This window comes from Octopus bimaculoides, chromosome 19 (assembly GCF_001194135.2).
Source record: "Octopus bimaculoides isolate UCB-OBI-ISO-001 chromosome 19, ASM119413v2, whole genome shotgun sequence".
In the NCBI taxonomy this organism is placed as follows: Eukaryota; Metazoa; Mollusca; class Cephalopoda; order Octopoda; family Octopodidae; genus Octopus; species Octopus bimaculoides.
In genome coordinates this window covers 47,280,257-47,296,253 of record NC_068999.1, presented here as the reverse complement: position 1 = coordinate 47,296,253, position 15,997 = coordinate 47,280,257, and the positions used below count along the sequence as shown (strand labels likewise).

Below are 15,997 nucleotides of genomic sequence, written 5' to 3'. Positions count from 1 at the left end.
TATATATATATATATATATATAAAAATAAGCAACAAGGATATCCAGAGGTAATGTAGTACAATTGTTTCATGCAACTCCATTTAATTGAACAATGCAATCATTACATCAATTTAAAATGCAGAGCAATCCTCAGCTGCACAAAGACATAGAACTTAATTAAATTAGAACAGATGGACACATTAGTATAATTATACCTAAAATCTCCAAGAAGTTAAGGAGATAGACAAAGAACACATTGTCTCTCTCTCTCTCTATATATATATATGTATATATTATTGACGCATTGTTATACACCAGAATGTTGTATAACTAAGTGGTAGTTGTGGTTGAGGTGAGGTTAATAGTGGTGGTGATGGTGGTGATAGTTGTAGCTGTGCTGGCAGTGGTCTGATGCTGTATGAAAAAAAAATTTGAAATCGAAAGATTTCCAGAATTCTCTGTCACTTAATATAAGTGTTTCTTTATAATTTTGAAATTCCTTTGTAGTACAAAAATTAAGAAGTTTATCGGAAAAACTGTTGGCAAAACCATGAATCGTGTGAAATCAGTAGCAGATCAAAGTAAAAAAGGTATGGAATTCTCTTTCGTTGTTTTATTCTTATTTAGTCCTAGATTTCCCAGATTCAAAAGCTACTTTGTTTAGTTTTAATGTTTGTGGAAGATGGTGCATTAGCATCATCATCATTTAGGTCCATTTACCATGCTGGATTAAGTTAAATCGGCTGACAGGATCTGGCAGGCCACAGAGCTGAAGAAAGCTAACATCTTGGAAAAGGATTGAGAAGAAACTGCAACTGGTTGGGCAGCCATTACAATCTCGGAGTGGTTGGTGTTAGGAAGGGCACCCAGCTGTAGAAAACCATGCCAAATCAGACTGGTGCCTGGTGCAGCCTTCCAGTGTGCCAGCCCAGTCAACCCATCCAACCCATGCCAGCATGGACAACATACGTTAAATAATGATGATGATGATGGCTATACTCAAGAACAGGGAAGCAGCCATCATTTGTGTGTGTGTGTGTGTGTGTGTATGTGTCTGTGTATATCTGTGTGATCGGGTGTGCATTTATGTAAGTGAAGGCACATGGGTTAGTGGTTAGAGTGTTTGGCTTGCAATCGTAAGGTCATGAGTTCAATTCCCAGCAGTGTGTTGTGTCCTTGAGCAAGATACTTTATTTCATGTTGCTCCAGCTCACTCAGCTGGCAAAAATGAGTTGTACCAGTAATTCAAAAGGGCCAGCCTTGTCACATTCTGTGTCATGCTGAATCTCCCCGAGAACTATGTTAAGGGCATGTGTGTCTGTGGTGCACTCAGCCATTTGCACATTAATTTCACAAGCAGGCTGTTCCATGGATTGGTTCAACTGGAATCTTCATATTCATAACTGACAGAGTGCCAGCATTTATGTATATATATATATATGTATGTATGTTTCTCTGATGTATATTGGCAGACAATTGAAAAGCTGGTGACACTTCCTAATCATGGTATCAGTGAAGTTATGGTTAGTTTGTTGGAGATCTGTGACCAGCAATGCCAAATAATCCAAATTTCAAAATAAAATCCCAAAACTTAATATCATAGATCAGAAATATTTATTTCAGTTGTGAGTTGAGTCCTCCATTACATTCTTCTATATGATAGGATGTTAACATTTTTAACATGGATATATTTATTTTTCAGTTCTTCAAGGGGATGAAGCTGGCATTGAAGAGGAATATTCCATTGATGGCAAGATATATAAGGTTGTTTTGCATTTTATTTCTTTTAGATTTAAGTCAGATTTAATTCTGTATGTGTGTACATAAGCATTTGGTATATTAAGAATAATAAATTTGTACTCTACAAAAAAATATACATGCCACTTTGAATACATTTCATCATAAGCATGCTTGCTGAGGACTGAGCTTGAGCATAAGCAACAAGTTCTATGGAGCATAGACCATTGTGGTACCAGTAATAAAAGCAGAAAGAGGAGCACAGTAGGATGGAGACTGGGGTGTGTTGGTGATTGACTTTGTGTCAGTTAGTAGAGTGGCCATTCTAGGAAATCAGTGTTGGTAGGTGTCTGTGTTTCAAGTTGAAGCAGCAACAACAACAACAACAGCACTATATACAAACAAATGCTCTTGTACACAAATGCAGGAAGGACCAGGGAATGAGTTGAAGCAATGTCATTGGTTTAAATTTTTTATATTGTTGTTATTCTGATGCTATTGTAAAACAGTGTTTGATGAATGATTGTGATTAAATATGTTGACTTATGGAATAAAAGAAATACAAATTTACTTTTTTCAGATTAAAGTATCCAGCAGTAACAAGGGACCATGGGATTTTTCTCAGCCAAGACTTCTTCAGGACTTGAGTGGAGAACACTCGGTAATATTAACATTATCTTTGCTCTGCTTACCGACACTTTGAAGTCATGTTTCATGATTATTGTTATAATGTGTATATATATATATATATATATATATATATATATATATATATACACCCTTGCACATGATTCCTGCAATGAGACCTTAGAAAGATCATTACATCCATGTTCCATGCTGGCATTGGTTGGATGTTTTGGCAGGATCTGATGGGCCCATGGACTGCATTCGGTTCCAATATCTACTTTCAAGGCAGCGAGCTGGGCAAAATGCTTAACAGTATTTCGTCTGTCTTTACATTCTGAGTTCAAATTCTGCCAAGTTCAAACCTTTGCCTTAGCTGTCAGTAAACCTCAATTAGGAATCTTTTCCACAAGTACCCTCCAGCATTCAATGGTATTATCATGGAAAAGGTTTACAGCAAACATTGCACATCGAGGGCTTTGTTGTCTTCCCACTGGAGACTTCATTATCAGCCTAAGCACTTCGATAAGGCAAGTACCCAAGAGCCATGAGATGGTGTTAAACCTATTACTATCATGTTTTCTAGAGAGGGTAACTTATAAAATGTTATGGGTACCAACGTTCATAGTTGCATCTAGAGAAATCTCTCCTGAGTTTCAGTAACAGAAACAAAACTAGCAGCAAAAAAAAAAAAAAGAGAGAGCGAAAGGATATGGAAGAAAGGTTTATGTTTAGGATCGTGGCTGTACTGTAACAAAGGAAAGTAATGCTCTACGTAATTCGAATGTTTAACTAATTGTCTTTTTCACAAATATTAAATTGTTTCTAGGATGGTATTGTTAAAAATATCTTTGGAATATACTTGCAGAGATTATAAATGTTATAATTTCTATCAATACAGAGTATCCAGGCTAAATTTGATGATTATTTTTATGCCTCCTATTTTAAGGAACAGCTGGATGTATTGGTGAACAGTCAACAGCGTTGGAGAACATAAATATTGAAGTTGTAATTCAGAAAAAGTTAGCTGACCTGGAGGACTGGAAGCCATTTGGATATTGGGAAGGAGTTACATGTGTCGTGATGATTTGCGTTGGGTGTCGAAATACCAACATCAGGATTGCTGCCTAATGCTTTGTGAACACTGCAAAGCCTGTAAAACATAACATGAACAGTTGCAGCAGAGACAACAAAGCTGTGGTTAGCAAGAAGAGATGCAGCTGGCATTCTGACTGCATCTGCATGCTGGTGTTCATCCAACAATTGCAGAAGAGGATGATAGAAGATCCAAGCAAGGGAATCCAGTCTTTGGCCAGAGAGCTGGGTGTTGGAGTCACCACTATGAAGCTTGCCCTGAATGAGAACCTTCACTACCACTCATACAAGAGGGGCAAGGGACAAATTCTGACAGCCAAGGCCAAGGAGAACTGCTTGACAAAGGCAAAGAAACTCCTGAACTAGCCGAGGCATCCTGTTGAACCAGGGATGATCTGGTTCTTCTCAGATGAAAAGAACTTCTGCCAGGACCAGTTGCACAACACCGAGAATACCAGGTAAATTACCTACAATCCATGGGATGTCCCACTTATCATGAAAACCAAGTTCCCCCAAACTGTGATGGCCTTTGTGTTTGTCCCTAGTAAGGGTGATGTCATGTCTCTCAAAACCTTTGAACAGGGCTGTAGACTCAATTCAGGTCGCTATGTGAAGCTGCTAGAGATTGGTCAATCCCTGGCTGGAGAGAATTGCTGCTGGATCACCATATGTGTGGCAGCAGGATTTGGCTCTTTGCCATACCTCTGGAAAGAGATAGAAGTAGTTGTCAAGAGAATTTCTATGACTCCTCCAGACCCAATTTCTGGCCTCCCATTTCCCATGGATTACTATGTGTGGAGCAAAGTAAAGAAAGACACCATCTGCTCTGCCTGCAACACTTAGGTCAAACTGGAGGCTAAGATCTTCCCAGGGACACAATGAGGAATGCATGTGTCAGGTTCTGCAGCTGTCTTGAGGTCGTGGTGTAAGCTGAGGGCAGCTACTTTGAGTAAACTGTTATATCCCAGCCATAATCTAGTTGATATTTTTTTGATTATTTTAAAAATACTTCTGTTTTTGGATGGGATGTGTTTTCTTTTCATTTTTATGCAAACTGTCAAATTAATCCCAAACACGTTGTATATTTGTGCCATGGAAAGAAAGGATGGCGGAAGCTCGAGAGAGGAAGAGAAACAAGTAACAGGAGTTGGTAGAGGACTACCACAAGAATGGGTAAAGAACAAGATATTTGCTGGTAGAGATTGGTAATCAAGGATTTGTAGGTCATAATTTGAGTAAGGCCTATGAAACTCTAGACATTTCTGAAGCTTACTGAAGAACAATTATCGAGAACAGCATAAAGGCTGCTGAGAAAGTGTGTAGAAGGTTTGGGTTGAAAAAAGGTGATTGATGCTGTCAGTAGGAAACCACTTGGACACTGACCTCAGTTTGATCAACCTAGGTCAGGTTGCCTGGACAAGGGTGTATGTTGTAAGGCCTGAAACAACAAGCCCAGTGACTCTAGGACACAACACTGACAATGGTGTCTAAGCACTGCATCTGTAGATGAATATTGAACTTGTTAATATTATTGTGTTTGAGTGAGGCAGGGAGCTGGCAGAATTGTTAGCATGCTGACCAAAATGCTTAGCAGCATTTTGTTTATCTTTACATTCTGAGTTCAAATTTTGTCACGGTCGACTTTGCCTTTCATCCTTTAGGGGTTGATAACATAAGTACCAGTTGAGTACTGAGGTCAATGTAATCGACTTAAACCCTCCTCCGAAATTGCTGACTTTGTGCCAAAATTTGAATCCAATATTATCACTTTTGAATATTTTCATGGAGTTCATCTTGTTTTCATAAATTTTATTCTGTTTATAGAATGCAATCTGGACCATGAAATTCTCGCCTTGTGGACGTTTACTGGTGAGTATTTTTCATTGATTACAAAATTTTAGAAGACAATTGTAAAGTTTATCATTAATATTTTATTTTCCAAGTAACAAATGTTATATCTTTTGGCTGAAGCTCTTGTCATCTCCACCTTAGCGAAGTTGGAGGTATTGTTTTCAGTTGTGTTTGTTTGTTTGTGGACAAGATATCTCAAGAACCACTGGATGGATTTAGTTGAAACTTTCAGGGATGTTTTGCCTTGTGACTGGCATGAACTGATTAGATTTTGGGATCAATCTGGTACCAGACAAGGATTCTGGGTTATTTTTCTGGGTTTTTTTTTTTACTTAATTTTTGAGAGCCGTTGGGTTCATCTTTAGTATTTTCGTTTGTGAGAGCAGTCAAGTTTATTTCAGATATTCTCATTTTAAAAATCATCTCTGGCTAATTGTTGAGAGGACATTGGTGTTGCCTTGGCCAAAGTTTCTGCTCTCTTGTCCAGTACCAGATTGATCCCAAAATCTAATCAGTTTGTGCCTGTCATGAGGCCAAACATCCCTGAAAGTTTCATCTGAATCGATTCATTGGCTCTTGAGATATCTTGTCCATGGACAAACAATACCTCCGCCTTCGCTAAGGCAGACGGAATAAAAAAATGGTTTTAATGATTTTTTTCAAAGAATTTTTCAAATTTAAGAATTATCTCAAATATCTTGTCTTAAAATTTCAGGCTACTGGTGGGCAGGACAGTGTTCTGAGAATCTGGATTCTAAAAAATGCCTATCTTTATTTCGAAGATATGGGTCAAAAGTATGCAGGTATATCATTCTTTTATTCTTATTTACTGGTTTCAGCAAGTGAGTTATGGTCATGTTGGGGCAGCACCTTCAAGGGATATTAGTCAATGATATTGAACCCCTTATTTAGTCTGTTCATCCTTTTATTAATCTCTATTTATCGAACAGCTGAGTTAATCTGAAGGTATGGCTCTCCTTGAAAAGCCAGTGACCTGCCCACTGAAGAGTAGATATCATAAGGAAGTTACACTGGTATACACACACACACACACACACACACATACACATGCATGCATCATCATCATCATTTAGCATCTATGTTCCATGCTGGCATAGGTTAGATGGTTTGACTGGAACTAGTAAGCTGGAGAGCTGCACCGGATTCCAGTCTGATTTGGCATGGTTTCTACAGCTGGATGCCCTTCCTAATGCCAACCACTCCAAGAGTGTAGTGGGTGCTTTTTACGTGCCACTGGAATGAGTGCATTTATGTGCCACCAGCATGGGTGCCTGTCACGTGACACTGGCATCGGCCATAACTACGATTTCACTTGGCATGCACACACATGTACACATACAAGGTTTGGCCAAAAAGAAACTGAATTTTTCAAAGCAACAAATTCTCTTACTTCTCAATTTAATCTACATGTTCCCCACAGACACCACTGTTGATAACCTGTTCCCAGTGTTTTCAGTGTATCAGCACGAAATACTCCTTGTTTCAACACAATATACTCCCTGTATCAACATGAAATACTCCCTCTATCAGCACAAAATGCTTTCCGTCTCAACATGAAATACACTGTTTTTAATGCTTTTCGAAAAAAACTTCTAACAGCTTCTAATTGTAATGTTTGTTATTTTTCCTATAATTTTAGATAAGATGTCCCCCTCTACATCCCGGGAAAGTTTGGATTCCACCACATCCTCTGAAACTTCCAATTTGGATAAAAAAGTAAATGCATTGATATTTCTTTCTTAACTGATTTTCATGTTTTTATTGTAATAAATACAAAAACCTTTCACTCATCGGCCAAGACTACGATTTCTTATTCAATTAATACAAGATGGTGAACTGGAAGAATCATTAGCACATGAAACAAAATACTGAGCAGCATTTTTTCTGGCTTCACATTCTGAGTTCAAATTCTGCTGAAATCAAATTTGCCTTTCATCCTTTTGGGGCAGATAAAATAAAGTATCAGTCAAGTACTGGGGTCGATGTAATGAACTTTATCCCTTCCTTCAAAAATTGCTGGCCTTGTGCCTTAATTAGAAAAATCATTAAATTAATTCAATTTCATTTGATTATTGAAATGTTTAATACCTCTCAAGTGATTGACATGTTCTTTTAAATTATTGTTTGAAAATGTTGTCTAAAGTATTTGTTTCACGTTTCAGTTATTATTTGTGGTTTTTTCATGTTTTCAGGGAATTGGACAAACTGAAGATGAATACAAAAATGCTCCATTTGTGAAAAAGCCTTTCTGCACCTATAGAGGACATTCTGCTGATCTATTAGATATTTCATGGTCCAAGGTAGCTTTCTGCTTTCTTACAGCCTAACTAGGTAATGTTCATTAAGACAAACTAAATGCCAAACTTGGAGAAGTTTGTTTGATAATATTCCAAACATGTTTTTTAAAACTGAAATTTGATATTCTTTCTAATATTTCTAACCTTCCACAACTTTTGAGTATTTTCAAATTATTGTTGTTTTAATTAGAAACTCTAATTAGATTTACATTTCAGCAACATATAAGAATTGAAGGAAAATATTTTGAAATTTGCAAGAACGACACATTTTCCTTACCTTTATTAGTTCTGCTTGTGAGTGGATTTGGTAGACTGAAATTGAAAGAAGCCCCTTGTATATATATATGTATTTATATCAATGTGTGTGTGTGTATGTGTCTTTGTGTCTGTGTTCGTCCCTCCATCACTGCTTGACAACCGGTGTTGGTGTGTTTACGTCCCCATAACTTAGCAATGATAGAATAAGTACTAGGCTTAAAGAATAAGTCCTGGAGTCGATTCATTCAACTAAAACCCCTCGAGGGAATGCTCCAGCATGGCTGCAGTCAAATGACTGAAACAAGTAAAAGAATAAATGAATATTGGGCAGGTGCGCCATTTTGTCACTTGGATCTCCTTAACTGGGTCTCTAATTTGAATTGGTCCCTCTCTTGCTTCAACTCTGCAGTGCTTGTCACATCAGTATGGTGATGCCAGTTTTAGTCTTTTCTATCGTTATTTATTTCTTTATTGCCCACAAGGGGGCTAAACATAGAAGAGACAAACAAGGACAGACAAAGGGATTAAGCTAATTACATCGACCCCAGTGCATAACTGGTACTTATTTAACTGACCCCGAAAGGATGAAAGGCAAAGTCGACCTCGGCAGAATTTGAACTCAGAATGTAGCGGCAGACAAAATACTGCTAAGCATTTTGCCCGGCATGCTAACGGTTCTGCCAGCTCACCGCCTTTCCTATCGTTATTACCACAGGAAGTGCTCTTAGTTCTAGATCACTTTGTGCCAACTCACCGGACTTGAAACTCACAGCATCTTCATCCAAATGTTGTTGTGCTTCCATGAATAAGGCCATCTTTCAATGGTCATAACTTTCTTTCCTCGACCTGCCAGACTTTGAAATTCTCTTCCGTCTCATTCTTTCAAGTCTTCATTTAATGCCTGTGTTCCTTGCTGGCATGGATTGGATGGTTTGACAAGATCTGATGGGTCAAAGGACCACAATGAGCTCCAGTGTCTGCTTAGGTGTGGTTTCTACAGCTGGATCCCCTTAATGCAAACCACTTTAAAACATGTACTGGGTGCTTTTTAAAGGAAACTTTCAAATAAATAAATTGCCTGTTCAACCCATTCTCTTTATTATATTGGTGACGTGTTCACTTATTGTCCATTCATCCATTTTCTCTGCCCGCTATTCCTGGGAGAGTTGTTGGTGTAGAGTCCTTTAGCATCTCCTCCATAGGGTCTTACCAGAAGCAACTGTTATTCTTTTCCAACTAGATTCCCAACCATTTCATTCTTGCTCTGCTCTCAAGTTTCCTGCTAAAATGGCTTAGTTTAAAGAATTCATCTTGTAATTCTTTCCTGTGACATTCTAATGACTTATTCTGGGACCCTAAATTATCAGCTGTTCTTCAGCGCCCTATCCCTATTATTTCTATTCTTGATTTTGTTTGTGTTCTTTTTACAGTTAAGAATCGATAACTAGGAATCTTCTTTTAATTTTCTGCAAATATGTTTTACAATGCCAAATAGCAGTTAGGTCCAATCTAAAAATGACTTAACTGCTATCAAACTCTTCAAAATTTTAAACCATTAGAAATTCCTCACATATTTAATGATTTTCTAATTTACTTTTAGAAAGTTTCTAATTAGTAAAAAACAACATTTTGAGACATTTCAATTACCACTGATTTCTTTTTCAGTGATCTAATTAATCTTTTTGATACCAGCCTGGCTAAGAGCCCCACTCCCACCCCAAATTCTGTAGTACAAATGTCTTGTTTTCAAAAATTCTGAATTAAAATCTTCCACTTTGTCTTAATTTATGTTCCCAACACTAACTTAATAATAACAGTTATTTTACTTTGTTTTATTTAAAATTAATTGAAACAAACACAGAGTATCTCAACAGAAATATGGTAATGAAGGGGTTAATTAAATCCAATTTTTTATTTTGTATTTTCATTTTTTCTATTCTTTAGAACTATTTCATTCTGTCATCATCAATGGATAAAACAGTACGGCTATGGCATATATCGCGACGGGAATGTTTATGTACTTTCCAGCATATTGACTTTGTTACAGCTATTGTGTTTCACCCTAAGGTGAGTCAGCTTTCAGCTAGGTTTCTATGTATTCCCTTTGATTACTATTTTATTCTGGTGAACCCCCATAGCCACTCAATGTTTAAAAACCAGTTTTATAGAAACTTCTTTCAAAATTCCTGTTTCGTATAATACAATCAAGAAGATATCTTTTTCTTTTTTTTTTTTCGAACCCATAATTGCCATTAGAACACCAGAAATTCTGGAAGCCATGTAAGGGTAATTTACCCAGAATTTCTGGTGTTCTAACAGCAATTTTGCATTCCAAATTTTAAAAAATCTTTTTGGTTTGTATTGTACAATTCACATTTCGATGCTTCTAAAAGAATAAATGTTAGTTTGTTTATATTTATATACATGTCCTATTTTGCTTTTCATGCATTAACTCGTGTAGGTTGAACTATGTCAAATGTTAGATAAAGAAACCTAGCTGTTTCTTGCAATAGATAACCAATACATACATCTGAAACCAAATCTTTTTCAGTGGCCCTTCAAATACTATTGTAGATCCCCAATTTACGATTTTGTTGTGTGGACCCACAAAAATTTTATATGGACCCCCCAGGGTCCATAAAAGACACACACATGCATACACATGTACATGCACACTAACGCATACATGCATGTGTGCACACACGTGTACATTCATGTGTTCACATGTATACATGAATGTACAAGCTCACACATGTACACATGCATGCACACCATGCACACACATTCACATGTACACATGTATGCATACACATGTACAAGCACACATATATGCATACATGTATACATATGTTCATGTATGCACATACATATGCACATATGCAGATATATGTGCACATACACACTTGCACACACTCTTTGCTTCTTTTTTTTTGCCTATTTACTTTTATTTATCAATTACAGGATGACCGGTACTTTCTAAGTGGTTCTCTTGATGGCAAACTACGGTTATGGAATATACCTGATAAAAAAGTGACTCTATGGAATGAAGTGAGCAGTCCGTCTAATTTAATCACAACTGCTAACTTCTGTAATAATGGGAAATATGCAGTAGTTGGCACTTATGATGGTAAATGCATATTTTTTACAACAGAGGTAAGAACTGACTTTTATTTTTAACCCATATTTAATTATCATCTAAAAGGGTTAGGGTAAAAAACCCCTTTGGTCATGAATGACCATGGAATTACACTTAGAAAGTTCCCCTCTGAGGCACAAGTCTGAGCAAGGTTGTTTGTGGAAGACCAGCAGTCGCCCATGCACACTGCCCTTCTCTTTCCACACCACTGATGTTATCCAAGAGAAATGCAAAGGCCGATACAGTGTGACACCAGTGACATTGCAACTCATTTCTGAACTGGAGTAATATGAAATAAAATGTCTTGCTCAAGAATACAATGCAAAGCCCAGTCCAGAAATTGAACTCACTACCTCATGATTATGAGCCCAATGCTCTTACCACTGAGTCATGGGCCCTCACCAATTATCAACTAAAGCTAAAATATATACATCACCATTGTTTGAACATCCAGTTTTCTATGTTTGCATGGATTAGTGGTGGACTGGGTCTAAAAATATTGGTTGCCGGGAGACTAAGGGGGCTCAACTGCTACTACAAGGGAACCCATCCACAACTACAATGCTATCATTTAATTTTTTTTTTTTTTTCTGTTAAAAGTATTCTTTTTAACTGTCTACAAACACAGCCAGGCTGAAATAATTAATGCACTCTTCCGGGAGCGAATAAAAAATTCTCAAACTTGAGGGGATAGGCCTCTATATATAGATTCTAATGGCGCAGGGGTCCACTTGCCATTGGGCAAGCTGGCAACCTGACCAGTCCGCCACTGCACACACACACATACATACATACATATGATGGGCTTCTTTCAGTTTCCATTTACCAAATCCACTCACAATGCTTTGGTCAGCCCAAGGCTGCAGTAGAAGACATTTAATCAAGGTGAGTCCAAAAGAGAACTTTGATTTTCAGTTATAATTTTAGACAACATCTCTCTAATGTGTTTTGTCATTGTTAACCCAAAACATACTTTACTGTAAAATACATGCTGTCTATTTTTACTTAAAGATTACCTTTGTCAGTGGACAGTCTACCTTGAATTTTACACCAAATAATGACTTTGGTTATTTATTCAGTTTTGTTGCATTGTCACACTTGAGTGATCAGCATGACTGATAATTTCCAGCAACATAACACAAAGAACCAATTAGTTGGGCAGCATTAAAATCAATAGAAATTTCATTATCATTTTATAATTTGTTGGTTTTCTCATCAATCAGCTTGCTTTCATGCTGTTAGAATTATTCAAAACACTTTTGGTTACATAATTAACAAAATATTGACATATTCAAACCAATAGCAATAAGTTTATTGTGATCACAAACGGAGAGCACTATTATCATTTTGATCTTGTATTTCAGTTTATCAGTATTGATTTTTTCTGTATATTTTTTTTTTTTTTTTCATTTTTTTTATTTTAGCAACTAAAATATTCTACTCAGATCCATGTTCGATCAACAAGAGGTAAAAATGCAAAAGGTAGAAAAGTGACCGGTATAGAACCACTCCATGGTGAAGACAAGGTATGAAATCATTTTAAAAGTGTGTGTTTATTCTTCTTTCTTTATATTTTCATGTTTATCTGTGGAACATTGATTTAAAGAGAAACCCTAATTTGGGATTATTAAACATTTCATGAAGAATTCAGTGTAGCAGGGTTTTACTATCCCAGGGTGTGAATTGTAAAAAAGTAAATTAAATCCCTTGGATATTTACTACCTCAGGTCTTATGACTCATCCGGTTGACTACCTGGGTTCCATGGCATATAAGTGACCAAGATCGCAATATTCCCCTTGGATGGGACACCAGTCCATTGCAGGGTTCTTCATTCACAGCTGAGTGAACTGGAGCAACATGAAATGAAGTGTTTTGCTCAAGAACACAATGCACCTCTGGGTCTGGAGATTGAAACCAAGACCTTACAATCACGAGTGCAACAATCTAACCACTTGGCCATGTGCCTTCACCCACCGGGGACATAATGCCATAAACTTGACCAGATCTAAATTGCTGTCCATATCTTACCACCATGCAATATTGCATTTACACCTCCCTCATACTGTCTGCGTTTTGCACATACAGAGAAACTCTTTGATTCCTGTAAAGTCTTCAGATCTCTTAACTTTTATTTTCTTACTCTAGTTACTATACTTTCTCTAAAACTACCAGCACCATTTAGATGACTTTGGTAATAAAAGCAATCTACTATTCATGAAAAGTTCATGGACTTCATTTCACAGGTGACTAACCACTGCTGTGTGTGTATCACATTTAAAGTCTTAATTCTCTGTCGATTTACCAGAGATTACGCTGCATCTTTCAGGTACTCATCATTTTCACTGAATTCCAATTATTAAATCCTTACTTCTTTGCCCACTCTTTAATCAATTCCACTCACCAGATGGCACCAGAATTTTGTATTCTCTTTTACTAACTTTTTGGTCATTGTCATGTTGACCTTAATACCAATGGTCTCTCAGACTTAGAACCTTTTCTGAAGCTCTTTGCCAAATTCTCCAGTGTCATCAGCGTTTAAACTTATGAGAGACATCCGCTCTTGAATTCTTGTGTTTATAGCTTCAAAATTTCTAATTAATAGATTGGGTAATCACCGTTATCAATTAATGTCCATGTTCCATACTTGTAAGAGTTGGACAGTTTGTACTGGATGCTTTTCTCATACCACTAGCACTATTGAGGTCACCACGTAGCTCACAAGACTACAAAACCCAAGTGGGGTGGAGCTTTATGCTAGGAGATGAGGACCAAAGTATGAGAAGATGGGGGGGGAGTACAGGTTCATGTTGTAGAGGAGGCTACTTGGCTAAATACATTTAGGAAAGAGAGAGAAAAAATGAATCCCTAGTTGCTGTGGAGAAGTATATAATGATGTGTCCAGGTGGTGCCTCAAGATATGAGGTTAGAACAGAATTCCAGTGGATGCATACCCAAAACGCTCTTACAAGCCATTCATCTCTACTGAGTTTTTTTTATGCCCACCAGTCTATAATGATGACGTTACTGTCATCACATCTAGTGATAGACTCTGAATGAAAAGTCTCATAGAACTATGGAGCCACGTGGTTTAGTGGTTAGGGAGTCGGACTCATGATCGTAAGATTGTGGTTTTGATTTCTGGGCTAAGCAATGCATTGTATTCTTGAGCAAAACACTCCATTTCACATTGCTCCAGTCCACTCAGGTGGCAAAAATGAGTAATCCTGCCATAGACTGGCATCCCAGCCAAGTGGGGAATATATATATGCCATGAAACCAGGAAACTGACCCTTATGAGTCTATATGCCTCGAGAAAGTAACTTTACCTTTACCTTGTAGAACTACTTAATTTACTCCACCTCATCATCTAACGTCTGTTTTCCATGCTAGCATGGGTTCGACAGCTTGACAGGAACTGGCAAGGCCAGGGGCCACACCAGGTTCCATTGTCTGTTTTGGCATGGTTTCTACAGCTCGATGCTCTTCCTAATGCCAACCACTCTAAAGTGTATACTTTGCGTTTTTTATGTGGCACCAACACCAACAGGGTCACCAAGTATCTTGCAAAACAAAAACCACTCAACTGGGAGTGGGGAGTAGTATTGAGAGCGTATGGCTTTGTGCCAGTTGAAAGATTAAAGGTATAGAAGGGACAGAGGTAGGTGTCTTGCTGAAGAGTAGGTACATGGATACTCCAAGTGGAAAGGAAAGGAGAGTGAGTAGGAGAGTAAGATAAAGGGAGCAATAGTGAGAAAGATGATAGTGAAGATGTGTCAGAACATGCCCTCAAGTGACATTAGGGGTGGTGAGGATATGTAGGTGAGGTGATACGGAGGTTTAATTAAACTAAGGGAGTGGGCAGGATAGAGGGGACTGTGGTAAACGATGGAGAGAAATATAGGAGAGATTCAGGGGTGGAGGTTGTAGTAGACATGTGAGGGTATTGCTCATCATTGTTAGAAATCATGCCACTGTTAGATGAAATACTTGTCTTATGTTAATTATTCTGTCAATTCTTCTGATTGCCTCATTGACATCCATCTTCCTCAATAATTCTCTAATTAACCCAAACCCTGACTTTGCGCTACACATTCCACAGTACTTACTTGTCCAGAACAATGCGTTTTCTTTTTCTTTGACCTCTTAACAATTTGACTGAAACTCCTCTCCCTCTCTCTTCTTACACCTACACGCAACAGCCACGTCTACTACTCCTCACTTTAACATCTCGTCTATGTCCCTGAACCAATAATGGTCATAGCAGAACTGAAATTAAGGAGATTTAAAGAAGAGAATTTGTTGCTGGTGATCATGGAACTGTTTAATGATGTTTGAGAAACGCTCACACTCGAAACCACCACCCTTACCAAACCATATTCGCTACTAATTCACCACCAAGTCTTAGGCTTATTTATTAATGCAATTTGTTATGATTAAATGCATCTTATTATTGCATGATCGATCGAATGGCTTTTTGTAATTCAGTGACCTTTATAGTGAACCACTGATTCATTGTTAATCAAACAATCAACGAGTTAATTGGTTAAATCATTAACAAACTGATGAATAATAAAGAAGTGAAATTAAACCAATTCAGGAGGGTCACTATGACCCTCCTGAGATAAAACAAAAACTGTCAAAGAAGCCTGGGTGAATTTATTAGGCCACATAACTAGAGACTTTTGAATAGGACTAAAGGCTTTCTCTTTCTCTCTCTTTCTCTCATGTTGCAATTTTCATTTTATTCCAGATTCTTGTCACCACAAACGATTCTAGAATTCGGCTTTATGACTTGAGGGATCTAACACTTACCTGTAAATATAAAGGTGGAACAAACAACAGCAGCCAAATCAAAGCGAGCTTTAGGTGAGGGGCAGTCATTTACAATATATGTGTGGTGTGCATGTATGTGTGTATGTATATATATAAATATATATGTGTGTGTGTGTATGTATATATATATATATATATATATATATATATATATATATATATAT

At 37.4% G+C, this 15,997-nt stretch overlaps 1 protein-coding gene across 4 annotated transcripts in view; it reads left to right on the top strand.

Annotated features, from left to right (window-relative positions):
• Positions 1 to 15,997, top strand: part of LOC106868358 (WD repeat-containing protein 44) — a 60,851-nt gene that overhangs the window by 38,600 nt on the left and 6,254 nt on the right. The window contains exons 10-21 of one of the 4 annotated variants that reach the window (XR_008266202.1): positions 488 to 570; positions 1,683 to 1,744; positions 2,298 to 2,378; positions 5,261 to 5,305; positions 6,003 to 6,090; positions 6,948 to 7,024; positions 7,501 to 7,608; positions 9,808 to 9,930; positions 10,825 to 11,016; positions 12,424 to 12,525; positions 13,244 to 13,326; positions 15,751 to 15,866. Coding sequence is in view for 3 of the 4 variants with exons in the window: in XM_014913574.2 (XP_014769060.1) it covers positions 488 to 570; positions 1,683 to 1,744; positions 2,298 to 2,378; positions 5,261 to 5,305; positions 6,003 to 6,090; positions 6,948 to 7,024; positions 7,501 to 7,608; positions 9,808 to 9,930; positions 10,825 to 11,016; positions 12,424 to 12,525; positions 13,244 to 13,326; positions 15,751 to 15,796 (1,090 nt within the window). In the remaining variant the exon portion in view is untranslated. Of the gene's footprint in view, positions 1 to 487; positions 571 to 1,682; positions 1,745 to 2,297; positions 2,379 to 5,260; positions 5,306 to 6,002; positions 6,091 to 6,947; positions 7,025 to 7,500; positions 7,609 to 9,807; positions 9,931 to 10,824; positions 11,017 to 12,423; positions 12,526 to 13,145; positions 13,327 to 15,750; positions 15,868 to 15,997 lie in introns of those variants that run through there. The other 3 variants (XM_014913574.2, XM_014913573.2, XM_052974764.1) reach the window with 3 other exon arrangements.